At 36.8% G+C, this 14,766-nt stretch overlaps 1 protein-coding gene across 1 annotated transcript in view; it reads right to left on the bottom strand.

Moving 5' to 3' along the window:
• The window catches only part of btbd11b (BTB (POZ) domain containing 11b), a 93,551-nt gene that overhangs the window by 14,049 nt on the left and 64,736 nt on the right, over window positions 1–14,766 (bottom strand). Inside the window, exons 3-6 of the mRNA XM_022679637.2 lie at window positions 6,825–7,029; window positions 4,530–4,682; window positions 2,943–3,108; window positions 1,578–1,667 (exon numbers count right to left, since the gene is read on the bottom strand). Coding sequence (XP_022535358.2) covers window positions 1,578–1,667; window positions 2,943–3,108; window positions 4,530–4,682; window positions 6,825–7,029 — 614 coding nt within the window. The remainder of the gene's footprint in view (window positions 1–1,577; window positions 1,668–2,942; window positions 3,109–4,529; window positions 4,683–6,824; window positions 7,030–14,766) is intronic.

Consider the following 14,766-nt stretch of genomic DNA (forward strand, 5'->3'; position numbering starts at 1 on the left):
ACACACAGAGCAGGGAAAAGTGCTGGCCTGAGGAAAAGCGTACAGCTGTACTCAGCTAAAAAACACTCAGTCCAGCAGCGCCTGCAGCGGACTTCTGTCACTTTTAGTGCTGGACTTTGATGAAAGCCTGGGAAATTAAATCACTTGTGTGGTCCTACCACAGACCGCTGTGAGTTATGAGTTGTAAATTATTACTCCGGTTTCAAAGCTCTCCTGCGACTGGCTGAGCTTTATAATGCAGAGTAAGACCTCAAAATGTTACATATAAAAAATAACATATAAAAATATATCTATCTGTCTATCTGTGTCTCTGTGTCTGTTATAAGGCTTGAAACCTATTTTATCATATTGATAAGTCTGTATAATTATTTTATTTGGTAATTTCTTTTGTCTTTTTAAGCTGAATTTTAATTAAATAGTTAGTTACTTAAATAAAACATAAATAAAATAAAACCACTGTGTTTAAAACGTTCAAAACTCAGTGAAAGTATATTAGTTTTGGAGTGATTGGATATTTTTCATATATATATATATATATATATATAGGTTTCAGGTTAGGGTGATAAGTCTGTACTCCTCATAAGTTCTGTTAGTTGTACAGATTCTACAGCAGCTCTGGCTGAGTCTCAGTCACATAATGTAAAAAGCTGACTGACTGAGGAAATATCATAAATCAAAATGTGCAGCAAATTAAACACCACATTTCTGCAGCTTGTTTCACATTAAAATCATTGTGAGACAAAATTGCTTTTGTTTATCTGGCACTGGAACAGAAGTTACAAATGTCGCTAAGTGGCTGGATTGAACAGTGTGAAAGACTACAGCAGCAGTGAAACTATTCCACACTTTATTTTGGTTGAACTCATTGCACCGGCCTCTTTTCTTACACATTTGTCTGCTCACAGACTCGACCTTGCTTCAGACAGAGAGGCACCTCTACTAAAATACATGCAAGTAAACACAACAGGCAATAAGGAGGTCTGCAAACATTATCGAAGCCCTGTTCATCTATTGTATAAATTTGATAATGTAATTATTTTGATTATTCTTATTATTCATCCGATATTATAAATCCTCAGAACTAAGTTTGCATATGTCGCAATCTATATGACTCATTAACTCATCACTATTGTAACTGAGCTGTGTGAACAGTTTCAGCCCATTTTTTTGTAAGAGTTCAGCAGTAGATTAGTAGACGGGTGTAGTGACAAACCTGTTTCTTAAAAAGTGTTCCTCCCTGACTGTTACCTGGTACACGAAATCCTACCGAATCCTCCCAGCTATTAACACCTGACTGATTCAGGTCACACCAGCAAGTCATGCACCGTCAAAAAAGTGACTAATACATGAGTGTGAGAGAGTTCCTGTTAAATCTTTCCTTATCATCATTTCCTGTCTGCAGCTCCAGGTTGATCTTCCTGTACCTTTATTACCTATAATACCCTGAGCTCTGTCTGGGTTTTCTCCTGTCACATCACAGCACAGCTCACAAACACAACATATGAAACTACATGGAGCACAATCAACGTATGATATAGATGAGTTTGTGGAGTGTTGAGATGACTGTTTTCACTGACCTCACAGTTGATGTCAGCTCCAGCGTCTAGCAGCATCTGAACCATGGCCTCGTCCCCTCGCGCACACGCATACATAAGTGGAGTCATACCCTTATCAACAGACACATACACATATATAATTCATATTCCACACTTACTTTATGTTTGAGTCAAAATAACATCATATTATTAAGACATTAAGACATATTTTTTATTCTTTTTTTATGCAGAAAAGTTTATTTTCTCCTGATAGTGTATTTCAGAATTAACAGGATTTATGTATCACACAAATACCACCAGTCAAAAGTTTTAGAACACCCATATTTTCTCCTTTTATTTTCGTTATTTAAGCTTTTCTGGTCCAGTCATTAACCAGATTGTGGTCCAGATTCTGTTACTACACTCTCTTCCATTCAAAAGTTTTACATTATTTTTCCATTTTAAACCTATAAATTGGCTCTTCTATAGCACCATTAAAATACCTATTTTTTTCATTAGCAAACTATTTACTTGAGATATTGAATTATATATAACTGTAGCAGAAAAGCCATTAAAAGATGAAAACTCATTAAAAACATCTTTGGGCAAAAAACAACAGAAACCCATCACATTGTTATTTAGGCAAAACCTGGTCTTCCCAAGCCAAAGTGTAATATACAAAGATGTTAAAGATGACATGAAGTTATTAATGACAGGGTTGTGGGTTTGATACCCAGGTCCAATAAGCTACCACTGTTGGGCCCTTGAGGCACATTATTAACCACGTTCCTTTACTTAAAGAACCTATTATTGGGTGGTTCTCTAAGGAGTCATCTTTGTATATATTTTTATGATTTGTACTACACCCGCTTAGGTTTCGTCCTAGAGCCAAGTACCAGTTAGAAACCCTTTAAATAAGTGCCATGAAAATCTGTGTATAAAAAGAGATGCCATGAAATCCAGCACTAGTGCACAGGCATGGAAAATCCAGCAGTATATCCCAGCTTCTGTGAGAAAGGCTGGAAATGGCTTACATTTCCCTGCCAGAGTTCAGCAGTGCAGCCAAGCTAGCAGAATGATGGAGAGAGTGGTGACACGTGGACTGCGAGCTCCGTCTCACTGACACGGCCAGGCATAAAATACTGTGAGAGTCTGAGAGCGCGAGTGTGAGCGAATGTGCTGATGTGATGAGAGGAATCTGTTAGAGTTGATGTTGCCATGAGACGAAAGTGTTTGCTTTCTGCTGTGATGTGATTTATTAGCACAAGCCACTCTCTGTGATTAATAAACTGCTTTTTCATTAGTAAAACATTTTTTATAAATACAAACTGTAGGTACAATTAGCGTGAGTCTGTGTTGTTTTAGGTGTATTAATGAGGTGTGTGTGTGTGTGTGTGTGTGTCTCACCTGTTCACTTTTGCTGTTGATGCCTTCAGGTCCCAGCAGATTGATGGCCTGTTTGACCAGGTCTGTGCGGCCACAGTTGAGCATACGGAAACCCAGGTCCTGCAGGAACTTTGCCTCAGTGGAGGCAGCGTCCAGCTTCCGCGACACACAGAAACAATCATCCGTCCTGAGGAACATAAAAAAAGTCATAAAAAAGTCATAAGTAATATTTCAGGATAATGTTAGAACATCTAAAGCTTAAGCTAGAGCGCAGCTGGGTAATGCAACAAGAAAATGGGTCCGTTTTCCAATATCTTTCTAAAAAATGTGTTCTAAAAGTGTTTTTGAGTAAATTGTACAAGAAGAAAAAGAAGAAGAAAAATTGTTGGTGAATAAGGCTCCGAATCTACATCACACAGGTAAAAGAAAAAGAAATTTAGACATTTAAAATGACAGTCAAATTTGGACCATAATAAAGTAATGTGTGGTATCTTAAAAACTGTCTATAGCAGTTCTACAAGCAGGAGCTAATTGAAAGAGGGGCAAACACTTAAACGTACACTTTTCTAGCATGAAATGTGATTACTTTTTTTTATTCACTGTGGATATTAATCTTGATATACTGCTGTACAGCAGAGGTCACCCTCTTCTGTACAGTCCAGCAGGTTTAACTTTTAACACACTTCATTCAGCTAGTCAAGGACTAGATGAGAAAGGTGTGGTTGCCAGTGGTCATCTTCAGTGATGACTCCCACTCTTTTACTGGTGGACAAAACCAACAAATCTGTGCGTGGAGAGATCACCTGTTCAGCAATTTTTTATTGTCACTTGTTACAAGTCAATAAGGTCTGATGCCATGGTATACCAGATACCAGATCACCTTTTGTCTTCATTACAGACACTCTGAAAGCCTAAAATTATGTTAAAGAAGTCTTGCAACCAGTGGTCGTACCTGTCTGAATGTACACTCCGGTGGGCTATTTGTAACCGAACAATGCTGGTCTATAAACTCCTGCCATCTCATTGACAGACCTTTTGTTTGACCTATTTCACCTGTTGTTGAGGGGTTATTAATCCCCCACCCCTTCTGCAAAATCTGCAGGCACTGTGTTATTGCAGGACACCATTAGGAACCTCTACAGCTTCTACAAGCTGAGACATCTGACATGTTGCATTACACACAATTACTTTATGTGCAGCTCAGTAAATATAACTAAGAGCATTTCACATCGGCCAAATCATTCATTGTTTTCTGTGACCTTCATCTTCCTTATGAATAGCACTGCAATCTGACACTTCCTTCTGGATGTAACCATTCTTTGGCAATGACTATTTCTGAAAATGGTAATTTTCATGATATAAATATGGACATGCTGCAGACAGATAACAGACAGCAAAAAAATAATATATTCTGAAAGCAATTTAAATTTAATGCTGAGTGCAGTTCCCTCTTAATGGCCTATTACATTAGAGAGTCTGACAGTGGAGATAGGAGTATCCATATGTGCAGCAGACTGTATGCTGGCTTCATTAGCTCTAAAGGCATTGTTTTTTGTTGTGGTTCACTTGTATTATGTAGAGCTGTATGGGTTTTAAAGTGCTTCTTACTTCAGCTGCCGAGGTTCACAGTCCACTCCAGGCAGTAAGAGTCTGGCCGCCTGCCGGACATCATCACTGTCCACTGAAAAGCTCCGCCGGTGCTCAGCATGGGCCACGGCCACTCGGATCCACTCCATGAGGGGAGGCAGCACCATGAACGGCCTGTAGGGGGAGACAACCAGCAGACTCTCATTTTCTAGTTCATATTATTCAGTTCTCAGCAGCTCATCATGTCCAAACCCCTGAGACTCTGGCGAGAAACATTTCACAACTGAAACCGAAGATTCTCGACAGCTACTATTCACTTGGGAGTGTGAACCTGAGACTCTGAATTTAAAATTGCTATTACCTAATTACCTGCCATCACCAAAGCCCTGTTCATTTTATACCAACTGCTCTCATTTTTATAAAGGTATAATGGCAAAAGCTTAATATAAATATCTGTATTTAAGAAGCTTCCAAGCACATATCCTTGCATGCTTTAAATGTGTGGGTATTCCCCTGTGGTTGTGCCTCATCTGTGCTTGAGACTGACATGCTTATTTGCATTGCTTCTATTACCTCACCTTGGAAATCTGCCTGCAACATTACCTTTTTCCTAGTTATTTCCCTATAGCTACTCTAACAGTGAGGTAACCTATACTAAACTCATCTGAACACGACAGGCATTTGCTGAACTGATTCAAATGTGTACATCTGTTCCATTTGAATAAATTACTAAAAACTGGTTACAGCAGAACTTTATTAATATTAATACATTATATTGACATAAATGCTGTCAAGAGTGTGTAATCTCGGAAAGTAAATCTTTTGAGCCATTACTTATGTGGACATAAAACAACAATTAAACAATTAAACATTTAAACTGAGAATTGTATCATGTGAAACCTAGTCAACTAGTTCACAAAAGCCCTTAAAACCCATTCACATGTACAGTTACATGTGCATTTAATTTGCTGTAGCTCAGCAGAAGCTGTCAGTTTCCCTTTATATTCAGAACAGAACAATGAGAATAAATGCTACATAAAGAATAAGGCAGATTTATGATTTATAAATAGAAAACAGCCACAGGTGTTTTCTATGTGCCTAATTTCTCAGGTATATATTAGTGCAACATGAAAATCTACGCAAATGAATTGTTCCCAAGTGATATGAGACAGAAATAAAAGCCTGGGCTCATCAGTAATCACTAAATCTTATCTAATGTAGCAGTGGTGTATTACCATGTCAAACATTTAAGCATTTGATTATAGTACAAACACACACACACACACACACACACACACACACATACACTATATTGCCCAATAAATACACAGCTCTGCAAACAAAAAAGAGACCACTTAACAATTATGAGTTTCTTTGATTTTACCAAATTGAAAATCTCTGGAATATAATCAAGAGGAAGATGGATGATCACAAACCATCAAACCAAGCTGATCTGCTTGAAATTTCGCACCAAAAGTGGCATTAAGTTATCCAAAAGCAGTGTGTAAGACTGGTGGAAGAGAACATGCCAAGCTGCATGAAAACTGTGATTAACTTGTTTTCTTTGCATTATTTGAGGTTTGGAAGCTCTGTATCTTTTTTTTTTTCATTTGACCAATTCTCATTTTCTGCAAATAAATGCTTTAAATTACAATATTTTTATATGGAATTTGGGAGAAATGTTGTCTGTAGTTTCTAGAATAAAAAAACAATGTTCATTTTACTCAAATATATACCTATAAAAAATGGTAAAATCACTGATATCGTAACCTATCATAATCCTACTTTTTAACATATTGTGAATTTGGCAGTTATTCAGGGTGTTTACATCAAAACGGTATGTTGTGAAACTAACAACAAATATTTCTTATACATTTTCATTTTTAGCTTGTTTATCTTAAGCATATATATCACAGTACACATTAACACAGCTCTGAGAAACTGTGTCATAAAAGGTGAAAAGTAGATTAAAAGGAAGAATTTGCCAGGGATGTGGGAAGAGGGGGTCCTGAGGGGGCAGTAGCACCCTCTAAATCAGGACTGTTTATAACAGCCGTGGATAAAATTAAACATATGAAGATATTTGATTAAACATAACACTGTGAATCTGGTAAAGGCTTACGTGTGCTTGTTTTACAGTGAAGCTTGTACTTTGTGTTTATGCTGCTAAAACAAAATCGGCACCCCCAGCAGAAAAGCAGCTTCCCATGTCCCTGAAAATAGCTACGTCCCCCCTGGGATTTAGAGGGTTAATTTAATGGCATTACTCAGAGCGTGAGTGTGATATTATGACTGTGGCTGCAGGCCTGGCCTCACCTTTCTGTGTGCAGAGTGATTTTTGAGGGCTCTATGTTGGGGTTCTCCCACTCCATTTGAGGGCAGTGCATGAAGTAGCAGAGAGTGTAGAGGGCCTCGGGCTCCCAGTGCGTCAGGCCGCTCTTCTGGTGGACGGGGGTGCTGTTACTGTGGTTCTTTACGCTCAGCGGCTGCAGGTGATGCATAGCTCTGGACACCAGGTCACCTGCAAACAAGGGTGGTAGACAGAGTCAGCCTCAGCTGGTGGCAGCAGTGAGGACTAATAGGGCCCTGGCTGCGCTGCTCTGTTCATTAATGCGTCGGCGTCCTGCTGTGTGTCAGCTGACAACTGGTCCCGGGTCTTCCGGCCAGGGCTGTTCTGTCCTAATGCCTCGCAGTGATGCAACTGTTGACTCAAGTCATCTGTCATCACCACCTGTTATGCAACACCCTTAATGTATGGCTGCACTTGTCATGTGGTGATATTACTACAGTGGCTTTGAAAGCACAAGGGTCTGTGTACAAACACACACACACACATACACACACACACCAAGAGGACAATGAGTTAGGAATAGAATCTGAGGGAAAGGGGTGAAAGAAAAATGACAATGACTGAACATTTCTATAGTATTGGGTGCCTAGGATAGTTGTTCATATGGAAATCTGATATATGACTAGGCCTGTCACAGTAATTATCATATTATCATACAATACATGAAAATAATTAATTAATTACTTTATTTATTTCTTAATAGTACTTACGACAGAATGTGGCAAGTTGATATTAATTAGTAAGACATTGACAAATCCCTTTTTAGAATAATTTCACAATTTATAAGTTTTCACAACATTCTTAAGCATAGCAGTTTAGCATAAAAAAAAACATTAAATGCATTATTACACTATTTTATTATCATTATGACAGCCTGTAATACAGCAAAATGTAACATTGGGGAATAATATCAAGGACAAAATATCATCCAATAAAAACAGGTACTGTGAAAGGCCTATATATGGCAATGTATATAAAAATATATTAAATATATGCATATAAAAAATGCTGTATATGATACCCTTAAGATATATGTGGTTCTTTTAAATTAAAAGCATGTACATTTATTCACCTAGTGATTAGAAATACATGCATTATCCATGATAATGTACATATATAGGTGTGTGTGTGCACAACCAATATGTGATTCATTTATTTATACAATCCCTATATGTACTGTACATACATTACTACAATATATGCCTATATTGCATATATTGCAATGTATCAGATATGAAGTAACTGAGGTAAGCATATTATTTCTATATAAACACGCTAAATTCATGTTTGTATTTTAAAATGTATATCACTATGTGTGTATATATGTGCATTCATGGCCAGTTATCAGATTTCTGTATGGCTAAACATATTATTTGAAAAAGATATTGAAATAATAAATACACAAGCCAAGCACAGACCAATTATCTAACTCTGTAATGAATTCCTTTAGAACATGATATAAAAACAAAGGGTCAAACAGAGTTCAGTGTCTATTTAACCACATCTCTCTCTCTCTCTCTCTCTGTGTCGCTCTCTCTCTCACTGTCGCTCTCTCTCTCTCTGTCGCTCTCTCCCTCTCTCACTGTCGCTTGCTCTCTCTCTCTCTCTCTCTGTCTAGTGACTGCTACACATTACAAGCTTTCAAATGATCTTATGAATCCATGAACGCTGGCACTTTTGAATCCATTCAGAAGAACACAACAGTTCTGCCCACTGAACAGAGCAGCTAACAAACAGTGCCACGCTGCGAGAGCTACCGAGCAGCAGCCTCTATCTATTACCCTGCAATCAGAGTGCTGCAGCCTCAGCTGTTCTCTGGAGTGCATTTCACATCTCCCTTTGTCTAAATGAATTAAATACACCACAGCCAGTGTGTGATGGGCCCTACAGGCCTAGTCAGTGCCAGAGATAAACACTTTATTTAACTGCTACAATTGAGCCAGACTCCAGAGTTCTCAGAAACAATATGACGAGGGGAGTATTGTAGAAGGAGGAATCAGCAGGGAACTGAAAGATTTGAATGCATGCGACATGAACTCTCTGACAGTAATGAGGAATTAAATACAGAACAATTGACCAACAAATACTTATTTTATTAGAGCAATGGATTTGAATATAAGATATATGTTTGAATTAATCTTGATCCATGCCAAATAATATTGAATGAAGAGGTTTATTTGAAAATAATAGGAATAATTTAACATTATTACCATTATATGATAAATTAACAGTTGAATTGAAACATACATTCAGAACCTCTAATCGACATAATCTTTTTCAATTTATTCATACATTTATTTATTTGTTTCCACTTTATAATAAGTGTTTCTATTAACTGTGTAGTTAGAAAATAATAATTTATGTAATAATAGTGTAACTACTGGTTTAGTCCACAGTATTATATATTAACTACAGTTGTATAGGTTGTGTAATAACATGTGTATCAGTGTCAGTTTGACATAGTATAATATTTTGCCAATTTTTTCATGACATGCTTAATAATTGTATTCAGTATTCAAATACAATCGCAGGCCCAATTATCTACCAGCCAGGAGCTAATGGAGAAATATAAATATACTTATATCACACACACACACACACACACACACATACACAGTACGTCATATTACACTTTACACATGTCCTATTAAATGTACACTCAGCTTATTACACACAATTCAAAATTGACTAATAAAATCCCAAACTGATTATTTTAGATTTGAACAAGCAAAATTGCAATCAAAAAAACATAAAATTACAGAAATAATTAATTATCATATAAAAGTAAAATGTCTTATGATATGTATTTAAATATATAATAAGTATTTTTTCTGATTATAGTAATTAGGAGTTTCAAACATTCTTCAAAGCTTTTGTCCAACTGTTGCTATAAAAGCACACTGGTGGGTGGAGCATGGAAGGGTCAATTACACAATTACAAGAATGACAGGATTACATGGAGACTTGATACTCCTGTTTCAGAAAGCATTTAAATATTCACACAGAAGTTTACAGTATTACGTTGATCTTCACAAAAAGGGAAAAACACTGATGCCAAAACCATCAAAACACCATTCTGAGACTAAAAGAGTCACATAAACAGTCACAGACAAACAGCAGACACCCGACGCCCCCAGCTCCAGCAGGTAGAACTGGTGATGAGAGGCCTCAGTGAAGTGAAAAGGAGACTGGAGTCTTCTCCTGCAGGGCGCTTCTATGGCCAGCGCTCTCATCTCTTATTCATGACGGACTGTGACATTTCCCACGAGTCCGAGGGGCAGCAGGAGCTGACTGAGAGTGATACCCACTCTAGATTAACCAGTGGGGAGCCACTTTTCCCCTCCTTGCACATTTTCCCCCTCTCTGTCTGGAGAAGACCATAATACCCTGCCCCTTAATGGTCATGAAGGTGACCTTCATTTCAGGAAAGAGAGCAGAGGGTGGGAATACAGCAACACAGCTGTACAGAAAGGGATGATCTGTAACTGTTAGCCTGGAGCTAGTACTGTGGTTTTGCTATACTTAGTGGCAGTTTCCTAGAAAGGGATTAAGACTAGTCTAGGTCTAGTTTTTTGAATGGAGACTTTCTATTAAATGGACATTTTGTCTATGCAAATAATGAATATAGTGTACTTACTTTACATACATACACATTTATTCCCAAAATAAATTTACTTTAAATTGAGGTCATGAAGGTCAATGTAAAAGATTCCAAGTAGTTTTGAAGCTATTATATTTGCCCAGTCATCATGAAATATTGATTAAGTTTAAAGAACAGTCAGATTCAAATGATGCCAAAACCAACAAAAATGGATATTGTTGAACAGCTGCAATTTATATATCCTCGCTGTCCAATGAAAAACTGTCCCTGACACTGTGTCAAAATTTCCTAATGGGAATGGACCAACTCTCAGAATCTGTCAACAATGACCTAAAATAATCTCTTTTTACATTGACTTTCATTTAAAAGTTAAAAGGGTTATATGTCTCTTCTGTAAATTTGCTGTTTTGGATATACATGTTTTTCATTGGACAGCTATGATATTAAGGTTCTGTATTGTCAAGAACCTGTTGATATGTATGTATTGCGATACAAATGTTTCGATTTAGTTATTTTCGATGTATTGTGATGCTTGATAAGATGAACAAACACACACACACACACTTTGACTCTGTAGAGAAGTATTTCCAAAACAACCAGACTCCATAGAGTTTATAACCATGAATCTCTTAAAACCCCAATTCTCAGGAATGATGGTACTCTATGTAATACTTTGAGATGAGGTGGTGATCATTTAACGTCTTGACCTCACTAATGCTCTTGTTGATGACTGCAAAAAAAATCCTCATGGCATTGCACTAAAATCTATAAATCTAGTAGAAAATCTTTCTGTTACTCGAATTTAATTTAATCTAATTTACACAATGTGGAATTATAAACCTGTTTAACTGCCTGTAGTCCAGTATTTCCAATTAAATACTACATATCAACTCTTTTTGTTTTTTTTTATGTGAAAAGAAATAAAATAACAGGTTTCCCAAAAGGAAGAAATATAGGTTGATATAGTTATTCACTGGAAGGGTTCAAATATTTACATATTCCTATATTCACATATGTCAAATCAGTCTTGTTAGAAAGTTTGCAATCCACACTTTTAACAGAATATTTTAATTTCTTTCAATAAGCTACAAATGAATAACTAAATCAACAACTAAAAATGAAGCCAGACTTTTGCCGTCACCTGTGATAACTGTGTCTTCCAAGGGTTAACTGTGAAAACTGAGCTGAAATGACTGTTTATCCTGCCTCCTCTCCAGCATGAATAAGGAATGAGCGGTGAGATAGGCAGCAGGTGCGAGGCCTGCTTCACTCTGTCACAGGAGCAAACAACAGGCTTTATCAGGCTGAGGTCTGTTCAGCAGCTTGTCAGACAAGTATTTTCTTCCATCTCACATATTCTAATTAGGCTGAAGCTTGAAATTAGCATAAAATGGCTTTAGAGCTTTTTAACAAAACAGAGGAGCAAAACTAAAAAGGAGGACTTGTAGTTGTATTTAGTTTCTCTCCTGAGAAAATTCTGCCAAAATTATTTCCTTTTGCATCACTTCTACATAAATAAATGCTAAACATCATGGGATAGCAGTATGCAATTGAATCTTAAAGTCTTACTACAGGGGACGACTGTATGAGATGTTGAGGTGTGAGTGAAATTAAACATTAGCCAGTATGATCATAACAAGGTAATGTAAATTGATGTAAATTATTGGAGTTTAAGTTAGGGCTGATGTAGGGGGTGCTAGATGAAAGGACATTTAATTTCCACTGTTCTACAGGCATTTAACAGTCCTCTACCTATATTGTGACGTGTGTACCAGAACTGCCTCATAGAAGGAATTATCACCCACAGTAAACAGAGTAACAGTGAAAAGTGTTCTAACTTATGTCAATAAGCATATGAAACGTTATGAAAATTTTTATTAACTTCATGAATAGAGAAAAAATAAATGTTTGGAGGAGAAACATGCCTGGAGTTCCATTTTTATAGCATTTTTCAACTTCCTGAGCTGAGTACTTGTTTTCTTGCACTGAATCCTTGCTTTTAGGCTACAGGTTGATGATCAGATATTCTTTATTACATGTTTATTACATGCAAATAATAAAATAACCACAGAGTAAAAGGTCGCAACATTAACAGAAAGGTATTATTTTAGGTAGGAATGTGTAGAGTAGGGATTAAATGGTAAGTGCTGGCCTGGCGATTAGTCACCAGATGTAGTGCCAATAACTAAAGCCGTGACGTGTAATAAAAGCTTTCTTAGGACACATTATAGTTATGAGAGGAAAGAGAATCTCTTATGAAAACATAGTGAAAAGCACACTCGAAACATGGAAATGCTCATTGATAGCAACCCAAGCGTGACTTTTTAATTTCCCCCTCCTGACTTAACCAAATGACCATTCTTTACTATGGAACATGTTTCAATCAGACACAGCGGCTCGTTGGGCCTGTTTGTTTCTTTTTCTGAAGACTGTAGTTCCTCGAGGGCTGCTGGTGGAATTAGTGAAGATTAATGCTAAAATCACTATTAATGAGTGTAAAATCGACAGTAAGAGCTTACTTCTTGCACACATAGACCATTCTGAATTATGTCAATAAGCCTGACAATGCAATTAGTACTGTAGCATCACCAGAGGCGGAGTAATGAGGCCAAACTTTGCTGAGAACATGAGAGAATGAATGGCCAGCAAAATAGGGCTGTGCGATATTGGAAAAAAAATTCTTGTTCTGTGATACATGTTGTGAATTTTTTACCAAATATTTCCAGAAGCCAATGATCCAACATATGATGATAATACATTATATTAATAATGCAATATTTGTATCAATCTTTAGAGTAAGAGTAATGGTATTTGTTAGATATAATTGGTAAAATGTTAGATATTGTTATGTAAAATGAGAACAGTGTGAATTGTTCTCATGTTATGACCTGCGATGTGACTATTGATGATGAAATGATATATTTTGCAGCTCTACAGCAAACAAGTAGTAGATCTTTTATAAAATGGAGGCTCTATGTTGGAGACCCTTATCCACCTTCCAGCTCAACACCATTAGAGTGAATAATGCTCTGACAATGGAACTGCCACAGCTAACACACACACACACACACACACACACACATACACACACACACAAAGAAGCTAAACCTCCTTATTTTAATATTTAATGTTTTAGTATTAAGAATTATCCACAGAGAAGCTCCCCTCAATCCTGCACTGGATGATGTAGTTTAATATGGTGAAATTAAGTCTTCGTGCTGCTCTCTTAATCACAATATTTCTACAACACAACAGAGTAGTCTGTGAAGTGTCATCCCAACAGAAATGAAAAAAAAATTGAATTTAATCACACATGGACGGTAACCTACATAGCAGAAAGATATTACAATACTATACATTTATATATATATTATATAGAATAGTTATAGATTTATCAATATTCATAAGACTGTCACACTAAATAAATGATATGATGTCCCAAAAATAATTGCTATGAACACTATTATTGTCATTTGTGACCACTTGATTCCACTGATATACTAATATAATATTGCAATTACAACCAAAAAAGCATTTGGAACATTGAAAATTGAATATAAACATTTTAGGTAATCTACATAAAAAGTTAACATACCAACTTGTTCAAGTTATTGCTCTCCTTGTTAAGAAAAACAGAAGAGGTAGTGTGAAAGTGAGCAACAACTATTTTCTGCATGTCCTGATATTGTACAATAAGTCAATAATGTAATTATCGTGACAGGCCTACTAGATATTTACTATTTTTTTTTTCAGCGCTATGTAACACCACTCTAACGCCATATACAAACACACTTATACCCCTCTAAACACAAATTCATCTCTGCAATGAAAAACAGTGCATTAGGCTTGTTCAAACCCAGTAAGCCATCCAGATGAACAGGATCAGGCAAGAAAAGAGAAAATCTATACCATGCAATAGAACAGCCCCACTTTCATCAGTGTCTCTTTCGTCCTCAGCCTGATTAGATGGAATGAGATTCTGGACTCAGGTCACAGAACATAAAACTGCCTCTACACTGCCTGCATAACATACTGCTTTCCTGCAGCACAAAGGGAGTGTAATATGCATTTATGTCACCCAGTATTTCACTAATAGTTTGATTACTCTTGACACAGCCTGTCTCTAACTCTTCTACACTGCCCTGCACCTTCACCAGGCTTTTCTGTTAATTTACAGCAAGTAAGTGCAAAATCTGGAATGGAGAGGTCTCATTAAATCAAATGACCTAACCATTAATGATGAGATGCATTCTGAAGGGATGTAGACTTGGCTAATTCTGACCACAGCAGGCAGGCAGGCTCTTCAG

Source organism: Astyanax mexicanus, chromosome 9 (assembly GCF_023375975.1).
Source record: "Astyanax mexicanus isolate ESR-SI-001 chromosome 9, AstMex3_surface, whole genome shotgun sequence".
NCBI classification, from domain to species: Eukaryota; Metazoa; Chordata; class Actinopteri; order Characiformes; family Acestrorhamphidae; genus Astyanax; species Astyanax mexicanus.